General features: G+C 34.0%; 1 protein-coding gene across 1 annotated transcript in view; it reads left to right on the top strand.

Annotated features, from left to right (window-relative positions):
- The first annotated feature begins 7,438 nt into the window (after positions 1 to 7,438).
- LOC127840764 (tyrosine-protein phosphatase non-receptor type 11-like) overlaps positions 7,439 to 12,610 on the top strand; it is an 83,802-nt gene continuing 78,630 nt past the window's right edge. Inside the window, exon 1 of the mRNA XM_052369179.1 lies at positions 7,439 to 7,903. Within this exon, the coding sequence (XP_052225139.1) occupies positions 7,749 to 7,903 (155 nt within the window). The 5' untranslated portion in view covers positions 7,439 to 7,748. The remainder of the gene's footprint in view (positions 7,904 to 12,610) is intronic.

Raw genomic sequence — 12,610 nt, forward strand, 5'->3', positions numbered from 1 at the left:
TGTTTATACTATACTTATTTCAGTTTAATTCACATGTTATTGACTTCAACAAATGTAACAGTTCTCTTAGTTATAAATTATCAAAATAATGATACTTGTTTCATGAACTACGTACTTAAAAGATTTACCTATTTCAAAAAAGCAATTGCTTTGTTTCCAAGTATAATGTTTCCTTGATATTGTAATTTATAATCCATTTTTTGTAGTGCCTTTTTTAAAAACGGTTATGTAAATGTAAGTATGCCAAATAAATGGATGCTAAAAACATTATTTATGAGATGACCAAAGGCATATAACACAGTTATGTTTGATAATTCTTGTCTATTACTTTTTATCATTAACCAATATAATGTTCATATTCAAGCTAGCTTATAATCTGTTTATGGTAAATCAGCTTCTATTATTATGAAAACTTTTACCAATACTATGCTTCATAATAAAATTGTATAAACAATACATACAATTTAGGTTTATATAAGTGCACAAATTATATAGATGTTATCATCCACTAGCCAAAGTAATTATTTATTCTTCTTTGTTGAATAGCAAGCAAAAAAGTGTGTCATGTTTTGTAAGGATGGATCTGATTACAATATCTGAACCCGGTTATCTGGTCTTTGTCTGCTTAACGCATTTAAGCCTAGTGGACTCTCCCATCCTTCTAAATTGGATCAATTTATTTCCAAAGTTAGGGATGTCTAGTATAATTATTTCTATATTTAGAATATTTCTTACAGAATTTCCTTTAAGCAAACAGCACAGACCCTGATGAGACGCCGCATCATGTGGTGTCTCATTTGGGTCTAAGCTGTTTGCCAATGCCTTTTTTCTAGACGCTAGACAAAAATGGATTAAGTAAGACACACAAACACAGAAGTTGAACATCAACACCTGTTGGCTTTTTGAAAACAAATATGAATCATGTTTAACCCTTTCAGTGCGGGAACCGAATTTTAAAGGCCTTTGCAAACAGTTTGGATCCAGATGAGACGCCACAGAACGTGGCGTTTCATCTGGATCCAAACTGTTTGCTATTCTGATAGTATTCTTTGAAAAAAATCGAAGAAAATGCTAATTTTAGAAATTCAGCAGACGACATTTTAGCAGACGACAAATTTCCCAGCATGCAAAGGGTTAACAATACAATGTAGTATTTGCATAATCATCTAAGTTTACACAAAGGTTTCAGTCGTAGTTCCTGAGATTAATTATGATGCTATATGATGCTAATTTCTCAACTCTTGTAAACATTGTTCTCAGTTAGTTGTTATTCTGTTGCTTTGGTGCATATTATAGTCTGCGTAATTAAAATGCAATTAAATCAATTTTTAATGCTCTTTTTATTGCTTTTTTGATTTGATAACAGTGCTAAGCCTATGATATTAATTTGTCATAATTTGTCTTGGAAATAATTATCTTGATTTTCTGTAATTTTTGAATATTTAAATGTCAAGATTTTCATACTAGGAGAAAACTACAAAGAAATTATTAAAATATTGAATGAATTTATTTGTTAATAAAATTGACATAACTTGCATAACTAGCTGAACAAAAAGCAAATATAGATTTTGAGCTTAATTCCTCAATGTAATAATTTACATAGAATAGTTTACATGAAGGTAAAAACATGGAAATTGTAACATTTTTAGATTATGAAAAAAAGCTTTGATCATTCAAGACAATTGAAGCTAACTTTATAGTTAAATAGTATGTGTATTGAAATGCCAGTAATTGACACGTACTTATATGCAAGCTCATGTACATCTATTAAAGCTATTGTACTTGAAAACTGATTGCTTAGATGATGATACATTTATAAGTTTCCATTTATAATTGCTTAAGTGGTATTTAGTTGCTTTGGACACTCTGCTTTTGGTGGCTCAGACAACAAACTTAAAATGAAGACTTACATTTTGTGAAGGATTGTGATAATCTTACATGTATAGTTGGATAAATATCTATAAAATAAAATAAAAAAAATTAACATGTGTTTTCTTTACAAATACAGCATAGTTAAGAAACATTTTACTATGAAAAAAGTGTGTAAATCATGTTAAAATTATTTTGGAGTAAATAATAGGGTAGATACAGACACTGAAGTCACACTGTAAACTGAAGTAATTTGAGTAAAAAGTCAACAACTCAAAATCTTAAAAAATGCACTTATAATGTTTTACTTACGATGGTGTTCATGATCCTGACTTTTGAAATCCTTGAATCTTGTGGAAGTCATGGCAACGAAAGTTGAAGGTGACACGGATGAGTCCAAACGACCGTTTTCACCCACGGAACCATTGAAAATTGTTAAACAAAGGAGGTAAGAAGGTTATGGATATCTAGGGATTTGTTTAATGGTACATGTAATTGAACTTGTTTCTCACTTAAATTTAGGTGGTTGTGACATATTTTCAATCCTTCACCGTACATAATCCCCAATCACTTTTACCTACCAAGCTGAGTTTGACCTTGTCCTTATTAGATTTGACGATAATAAAAATTGTTGGTCTCTGATCTGGTATAAATCTTAAGATAACCGATTTGGTAAATCCCAACATCTTTATGATGTTGCTTAGACCATGCCGTATCCACCACATTATGTATCCAGCCTCTTGTTGACCTTGGTAAAGTACATTATAATGCAAATATCATGACACCCAGGCCTTTTTCTGTCTATTTTGGGACAAAGTACCTAGCAAAATTGGGATTTTTCGAGTCGCGAAATCTTTCAAATTGGGAAGAATTTTCATCGACAAAAGCATTATTTGGGAAATTATTTGTCTTATTTTTTTTTGTCTTTATTTATTGTTTTTGCCCTGTCTGTTGGTCTGTAAGTTGGTCTGTACGTTGGTCTGTTGGTCTGTTTGATCCAACTTTAACATTTGCAATAACTTTTTCAATATTCAAGATAGCAACTTGATATTTGGCATGCATGTGTATCTCATGGAGCTGCACATTTTGAGTGGTGAAAGGTCAAGGTCAGCCTTTACGGTCAGAGGTCAAATATATGTGGCCAAAATCGCTCATTTTATGAATACTTTTGCAATATTGAAGAAAGCAACTTGATATTTGGCATGCATGTGTATCTCATGGAGCCGCACATTGAGTGGTGAAAGGTCAAGATCATGGTCATCCTTCAAGGTCAGAGGTCAAATGTATGTGGCCAAAATTGCTCATTTTATGAAAAGTATACTTTGGCAATATTGAAGATACCAACTTGATATTTGGCATGCATGTGTATCTCATGGAGCCGCACATTTTGAGTGGTGAAAGGTCAAGGTCATCCTCCAAGGTCAGAGGTCAAGTATATGTGACCAAAATCGCTCATTTTATGAATACTTTGGCAATATTGAAGATACCAACTTGATATTTGGCATGAATGTGTATCTCATGGAGCCGCACATTTTGAGTGGTGAAAGGTCAAGGTCATCCTGTAAGGTCAAAGGTAAAAAAAAAATCAAAGCGGCGCAGAAGGGGACATACTGACAAACACATTTTAAGCTTGGCTGTTTTCGGAAAAAACCCGAGCTATTGTCATTGGCCATAACTTTTTCAATATTTAATATAGCAACTTGATATTTGGCATGCATGTGTATCTCATGGAGCTGCACATTTTAAGTGTTGAAAGGTTAAGGTCATCCTTCAAGGTCAAATATATGGGGGGGGGGACATAGTGTGTCATACATAGGTTTTGCCCTAAAATGCTAAGAAATGTATTAAAATAATTTTTCCATGCAACAGTTATTATCCACTGCTAGCGTAAGTATGTGTATGATAAAAATACAGACTTTGTTAATGTTATGCTTGAAGTTCAAATAAAATACATAGCTTGATATGTCATTTAGGATTTTTATGCCCCCCTTCGAAGAAGAGGGGGTATATTGCTTTGCTCATGTCGGTCTGTCTGTCGGTCTGTCGGTCGGTCGGTCTGTCCATCCATCAGGTGGTTGTCAGACGATAACTCGAGAACCCTTGGGCCTAGGATCATGAAACTTCATAGGTACATTGTTCATGACTCGCAGATGACCCCTATTGATTTTGAGGTCACTAGGTCAAAGGTCAAGGTCACGGTGACCAGAAATAGTAAAATGGTTTTTGAATGATAACTCAAGAACGCATACACCTAGGATCATGAAACTTCATGGGTAGATTGATCATAACTTGCAGATGACCCCTATTGATTTAGAGGTCACTAGGTCAAAGGTCAAGGTCACGGTGACCCGAAATAGTAAAATGGTTTCCGGATGATAACTCGAGAACGCATAGGCCTAGGATCATGAAACTTCATGGGTAGATTGATCATGACTTGCAGATGACCCCTATTGATTTTGAGGTCACTAGGTCAAAGGTCAAGGTCACGGTGACCCGAAATAGTAAAATGGTTTTCGGATGATAACTCAAGAACGTTTACGCCTAGGATCATGAAACTTCATAGGTAGATTGATCATGACTTGCAGATGACCCCTATTGATTTTGAGGTCACAAGGTCAAAGGTCAAGGTCACGGTCACCCGAAATAGTAAAATGATTTTCGGATGATAACTCAAGAACGCTTTTGCCTAGGATCATGACACTTCATAGGTACATTAATCGTGACCAGCAGATGACCCCTATTGATTTTCAGGTCACTAGGTCAAAGGTCAAGGTCACAGTGACAAAAATCGTATTCACACAATGGCTGCCACTACAACGGAAAGCCCGTATGGGGGGCATGCATGTTTTACAAACAGCCCTTGTTTGAATGAAATTTCACAGTTGAAGGACCTGCGTTCAACATATTATTTTTTAAAATTCAAGTTGCCCAATGTCTGAAGGCAACCATTTTTTGAAACAAAGTAAAGTTGAAAGTGAAACCGGATCACATTTCTCTACCTCAGACCATCGATATCGATTCTCAACCAATTTACAACAATTAATACGCAGGCCTTTTTCTGTCTAATTTGGGGAAAAGTACCTAGCAAAATTGGGATTTTTCGAGTCGCAAAATCTTCCAAATTGGGAAGAATTTTCATCAACAAAAGCATTATTTGGGAAAAAAATTTCTGATTTTTTCTTATTTAATATAATGTTTTCATACATAGTATTGCCCAAAAATGGTGAGAACATATTAAACTGTTTTTTTTGCCATGTAACAGTCATTGTCCACTGCTAACGTAAGTATGTGTACCATAAAAAACCCAGACTTTGTTATGCTTGAAGTTCTAATAAAATACATAGCTCCATATGTCATTTAGGATTTCACAGTTGAAGGACCTGCATGTCAGCGTATCCAACATATTTTTATTCAAAGTTCAAGTTGCCAACTGTCTGAAGGCAACCATTTGTTGAAACACAAAAGTAAAGCTGAACATCATAAATGTACAGTATTGAAATGTTAAGAAGCTAAAAAGGGTTAAGTGACTCTGAATCTGGAAGTGGAAAATGTTCATCACTTGCTTGCTAATGGGCTAGTCAGATTCTGGGTTAACCATAGACTAACTGGCGGTAGTATTTCCCCACAAAATGTTCAGTTTGTGAGTGCCTTTCGAGTCAAGTTTTTGTTTTTACTTCGATAGAACTTCGTATTATGCGACATTTTTAGACTGCGTCCGATTTCCGTAGTTTTTTACCCAAATTTACTCTTCCAAACCACAGTAACGTAAATGTGTCTTAAGAAATGCATAGACACAAGCGGCCGCCATTTTGTCTGAAGTCTCAAGATCGCAAAATTGCATTATGGAACACTCGATACGATGATGTTCTACGCATTGGCACGCTTAAACACAGCATACGGTTATTTAAAACACAGTACCAACCGGGAAACACATTTTTCGGTTTCTGTCATTTCGGTCGGAATTTTCTTATTTGTGCATTTTATTTTTTTTACACATTTTGTGTACAGAAATGTGGCATCATGAAAAATGTCTATTGGCCACCTCCCATTTGGCTTTGTGGATATCAATCTGTTGTCATATGACAGCTACCATTTATTCTCTGTTTATAACGTTTAACAACGTCAACACTGCAGTACCACTTGTCCAGAACTCTTACACAGATGGTTTATAATGACCATTCCTAATCCACCCTGAGTGAGCCTCCAACATTACTTTGCCTTGGCCTCAAAAAAGCACTCAACAACATGAGCTTTGGCCTAATTTCTGCTTCTTATTCATGAGTGGCTTTTTTATCACTTGTATGAGTGTTTTTTTTATCAGATCAAATTTTTTCAAAAGGACAATTAAATTATGCATTCTACTTACAATTCTACAAAGATGCTGTTTTAGTTATTACCATTTGCAAATTATGTAAGTGTGTTTGTAAGATTATATTTCAAATTTGGAAAACAACCCAAATATGCATTATAATGTATGTGCAGGCTTCCTGAAAAGTCCCAAACAGTGCCTGTCAACCGGACAGGCTGATGGAAAAGTAAGCCTGTCCAGACAAAAATTCACCTGACCGAACAGCGTGAGTTTATAACTGAAGAATTTACTAAAGTTTAACTCATATTTATTGCAATGTGCAGCCTGTGTATAAGTATTGGACAACTATAAGTAACTGATTTTGGAACATATAACATCAAATCATTATGTGTTCATATGCAAATGTAACACACTTTAATTTTAAAATATGGGATTCATTCAATATAATATGTAATTATGTAGTCAACTAATGTACAAAATGTACTCTTAAATATTCTACGTACAATATCAATCTTTTACAAAACTATCTGTTTTATATTATCAAAAATAAAATAATAATGGCATTATGCGATATTACACTGATATAAGCACATTTCCGTATTATTTCATGCGTTCAGACGAGACATAAAGCAAAACATTGCTTATATATGATGATTACAACTTCAAATTTGACAATTTCGATCATTTGTATAAGCATTTTTTTCATGTGTAGTTTTTTGTTACAACCATTGTAATTGGATAGATGGTTATATGTCGGAACAATGAAATTGACGTTTTTGAAAAACAACAACAAAGGGAGAGAACTCTTAAGAACTAGTAACGCGTTAGTGTTCTTAATGAAAAAAGGCTCGAAATTCACGAAAGAGTGATTCCAATTGGGTGTAATCGTTCTTTTGGCAAGTATTAGACTTTTCGGTATTTAGTCATATTTTGTTTGGCCTGTCACAAGGACCGGCAATATTAGAAACTTCGCCGGACCGTAAAGAATTTTGATGGACAAGACCGGCGGTCCGGTATTTTCAGGAAGCCTGTAAGTGCAACATGAATTATGTTACTTCCTATTTAATTATGAGCGTTTGTCTTGACATTCCTCTCCATAGTTGCAATCTTGCGATCGCACAACAAGGCTGTAAACAATTTTACAAGCAGATTCTGTCAAAATTGCAACTTTACTTCCCATCCATCTTATATTTACCTGGGAACAGGAAAAAAATGATATGATTATCTTCCTTTGCCAGTTTGCTGTGAGGACTTATTGTAACAGTTCCTTATTATCTAAAAATCAAAATCAATGTTTTATGCAATCAGATGCTTTTAAATTGATTTTAAATAAAATTAACTGACTAATAAGTCAATTTAAATTATCTTTGGCTTTGATAAATTGAAACTGTTCTTAGAGCCTTCTATTAATGGGAACGAATGGAGTTTCAATAAAATAGTATGAAAGTTTTAAGGAAAAAATGGCATAAAATATGATGCAAATGAATATTAACAGCACAAAAATAGCTGGATTGACATGCAAAGTTGAAATGAAAATTTTGTGATGAACATTTTGAATTCATAACCTGCCATGGCAACTAGACAAAGAGGACAAAAAACTTTTACAGAAAATGTGGGGTCAAAGTTACGTCGGTTGTCAAATTTGTTCATGGATAAGGAAACCAAAAATGTTACTGAATCAGAAAAACCAAAGGAATATGCTGTTCAGAAAGTACATGGTATCAGGTTTGTTGATGGTTTGACGATTCTTGCCTGAAAGGTTCATGATCTTCCAATTTTTGAATGCAATTTACGCTATTTTTCTGTGCCAAAACTAAAAGGTACAGTACCTTACCTTGTATAACATGCAACTTTGTATAATGCACACCTGTTTTTTAATGACAACATATAGAAAAAGAACATTTTGAGTCATGGAGATATATATTGTTTGAAAATGTATTTTCTTTTTAACAAAATGTCACCACTTAGTCCATTGTGCACAGCCTAGTGTTTTGCTGATTAACATTTTGGTTAAATAAACACAAGTATATTTTACTATAATCATGGGATGAAGAGTGCACATTACAGTGAACGTTTAGAGCTTTATTTGTGGATTTTTTTTCCCCATTCCCTTGGTAAAAGTTATATATTTTTCCTCAATAATAATTAGCTTGGCTGTTTACGGAGAAAACCCAAGATATTGTCATAGCCAGCTCGTTGTGTCCGTCGTCGTGTCGTCCGCGTCGTGCTAAAACCTTAACATTTTGTTAAGGTTTCTAACATTGGCTCTAACATCAAAGTGCTTCTACCTACAACTTTGAAACTTCACATGTAGCTGCACCTTGATGAGTTCTACATGCCACACCCATTTTTGGGTCTCTAGGTAAAATGTCAAGGTCACTGTGACCTTTAAAAAAAAAAAAAACTCTGACAAGCTTTCGCAGCCCAGCGTGGCACCCGTTATGCGGTGCTCTGGTTTTAAAATATTCTCACTTTCCATGTAAGCATTACTTGTTAAAATTTTGGACTACATTTGTACAAAAAGTACCAAGTTAGAAGCATTTTGTATGTTTTTGTATGTTCCCAGCTAGGTGTATATTCCTCATATCAAGTATGAGCACATAAAAAATTAGCATTTGTAAAAATATGTTAAAGCTAAACAAGTAGTAAATTAAATTCTTAAAATAAATAAATAAACAAAATCCCTTTTGGTATTAAAATTTCCCATCTTGAAAGGGCCCGCCACCTTTAAAAAAAAGTCATTTTCCATATCATATTGATATGTGGTTTAATGTTAAGACTTTTTCTCTTGATCTTTATATGAAAATTGAAATTTCATTTAGACTTAAGTTTTCGATAATGGTGACATCGAGATGGCATTATTTTCATAACCCAGTGTGTTTAATTTCTGATAACCTTGTCTGTCTGTTTATTTGCCTGGGTGGGATATGCCAATGGAGGGAATCCCGTATTTTTTTTGTATTTTTTTGTGTATATATGCTATAATAGAGACCAGGAGTGCAACTTCATTTGCCAAAAAACTACACCATCTTTACTGTAAACCATGGAACTCGAACAATTTGTAACAATTATCAACTACATATCGGTTGTTTTCAAAAGCTAATAAAATAATTTATCAGAAAAAATTAACATCAATACCATTGATCCAGCAGTATTTCGATACCAGCCCTCAGAAGTTGACACTCTTCCAAAATCGTGTTTGGTCGGACACAAATGTGTCCACATAGAGATTTTCCATGTCAATCACTTTAAAGAGCTAAAACTCAATAACCAAGTCATTAAACCGTATATAAACAGCACCTGTATGCACATTAAACATTGTTCAATCGGTTACAATACCCATTGTTATCGAAAAAGTATGGTAAACACCATTTTATCACGTCAAAAATCCGCAAGTACAAAATCTAAACATAAAAATTCTATTTTGACTCTGGGAAACCCTTTGATGACGTCAGAGATTTTGTAAACACAAAATACGATTGGTCGGTTTTCATCAATTTCTCACTCACCTTTTAACGGAGATCCTCAGGAAAATCTGCCCAACCAATAAAAAGAATGCATGCGAACACATTGCTTTATCGAATGACGTCAGAGGATTCCCACACTTCCTTCACAAATTAAAACTCTTGCTTGTTTACTTACACATCGGAGTGAAATAAAACACTTTTGATGGTGTGCGAATGACTATAAAATGTATTGTTATCGATTCATTAATGTTTATTGAACGGGAAATAACCATTTAAATGACGAACAGTCATGTAATCGTTGTGTTTCTGCTGTTTGAAACGATCAGAAAAAGAAGTTTTATTGGACATATTTGTGTCCGACCAAACTTTTTTCCTTGAGTGTCAACTTCTGATTCTAAATGTTGCTTATTTAAAAAACTTCATTTGGGAATGTTTTTAACAGCAATTGGGAAATGTGTAGTTTTTTCCCAATTGGGAAAGTGCCGTTTTCTGTACTTTATAAAGCAGCACAAAATCGCTTGTTCAGAAGCCAAATTTACATGTATAATACAAACATCGCACAGGCTTCTTAGAAGAGTTTATTTTCCTCTTTTCTCAAGTGAGCAACTTGTAATTTTGGCCCTCTTAAAACTACTCTTATACTGCATCTGTTTTAACAACATTACAGTGAAATAATAAAGGAATGATTTTTTAACACTTGAGCGTCTTTATTTTCTGATAAGGTGTGTCTGTTGGGCCAATGTTGTGTCAACTTATATTTCTTTCCTTCCTTGACATTACCTTTGTAAATATTTAAATATTGCTATTATAATCTATGTGTGGATGTTGAAATAATTTCCCTTTAAATGGACCTATCATGAACGCTTCTATATTAAAAGCATGTATGTAACAAGCTTTAAGAACTTCCTTGTCTGGACTTTTTTTCCTTTGATATTGAATGCAAACATTGCTCACTAGGTCATATAAATATTTATGACTTTTAAGGGTGCATTTGTTATCGTTTTTAGAAGTACTTACATGTACTTGTTACAGTTTTTATTTGCTTCTTATACAATTCTTTCTACTTGTTGTGCATGTGGTAACTTCATGTATGATTTATTATCTACATAATTTAAATTATTTATTATAATATAGTTAGGTAGACATAAATATGCCAGAAGATTTATAAAAGAAACCAATTTGTTTATGACGTTTGAAAATTTGTGTTTTTGAAAAGAAGGGCACATTCATATAAATGTAACTTTTTTTTCAGCAGTTAGCAACTCTGAAAGATTGTAAAGCAAATGTTTTTATTTACAAAAAGAAAGAGTACATGTATTGTCAATGACCAAGCTTTAAGGAAGTAAAATACTTGGTAGACATATAATTAATTATTATGAGGCGTCAAGTATAAATTGTATGTTACCAGTAACACATCTCTACTTAGCAAAAAAACAACAATTTATTTAACAACATAAAAAAGCTATTTTTATGCCCCCAAAGGAGGGCATATAGTGATCACACTGTCCGTCCGTCACACTTTGCCTTAAGGTTTCGACTATGCTCATAACTTCTATGTCGATTCAGATGTAACATTCATATTTGGTATACATTTGGATATGGACAAGGTCTTATCATACGCACACAAATTTTGACCCCTTGACCTTGAACTTAGGGTCCTTGTTTAGGTTTCGGAAAAAGCGTTTAGGTTTCGAAAAATGCTCATTATTTCTATCAAAGCGTTTATCAATGGCATATGTCATCCTATGGAGACAGCTCTTGTTTCTCTTGAAATAAGTTTTTATCCCAGAATAATATATTGATTCTACATGCAATATTGTTTAACAAAATGTGTCATCAATCAGTAATTTATTATTTTTGAGCCCTCTTTAATTAAAGTCTGGTACATGTGCTTGGAATACGTAATAATTGTTTGGCCGAATTCTAGTAAGATTTTGTATCATGATTATAAATTACAAATAGCTCAAGGAAGTGCGTGTTACCACTTCATAGATAAGATAGCCACTGAAATCAATAAACTCAATGAATTGTATGTTTATTTGAGGGTTGTCATTAGATGTTTAGTTTGGTTTACACAATCATGTATTCTGGGCATGTTTTTGTCAAAGTTTGAAATTGAGCATCACAAAACGCAAAATTCATATAAAAAATTTCAGATATTTTTAACTTTATTGACCAAAGTATTCTTTTTTAACTTCAGCAATAACTAATATAGAAGTACATGTACATACCTAAAATTTGATAAGAAAACTAGGTTGGAGGTATTATGCAAGTTGTAATTTACATCCATCTTGTGCGTCACAAACTTCTTGTGATCTATTTTTAGAAAATAACCCAACTCAAGTGGTCAAAATTGAACATTATTTTTGACAGATTTATGTTGACCAGATCTGTATGTACTTTAAAATGTGATGTCATTGGCAGGTCACAATCTACTATGATTTATGGAATGTTGTACTATGTATATGTTTAATCAGTCTTGGCATAAATTTTTTTTAGGCACTAGCCCAGCCGGGCTACAAGCTTGGAAATTTCACTAGCCCGAATCAATTTCAACTAGAAATGGCGCGGCAGAGGCCGACGCGTATCCCCACGCCGCATGTTTGACCCAAGGGCGCCCCAGGGTTGATCATGGGGCCATGCATAGTTGAGATTGACTGTATTGTCATAAGAGAAGTTCAGTATCAATTAGAAGTGAATGGGTGTAAAAATAAAGAAGTTATAGTAAAAGGCAATTTTGGGAGGGTGTGGCCTATGTGGGCGGGGTGCCCCAGGGTTGGTAATGGGGCCATGCATAGTTGAGATTGACCGTATTGTCATAAGAGAGGTTCAGTATCAATTTGAAGTGAATCAGTGTATTAATGAAGAAATTATAGTAAAAGGCAATTTTGGGCGGGTGTGGTCTATGTGGGCGTGGCGCCCCAGGGTTGGCAACGGGGCCATGCATAGTTGAGTTTGACCGTTT

This window comes from Dreissena polymorpha, chromosome 8 (genome assembly GCF_020536995.1).
Source record: "Dreissena polymorpha isolate Duluth1 chromosome 8, UMN_Dpol_1.0, whole genome shotgun sequence".
Taxonomy (NCBI): domain Eukaryota; kingdom Metazoa; phylum Mollusca; class Bivalvia; order Myida; family Dreissenidae; genus Dreissena; species Dreissena polymorpha.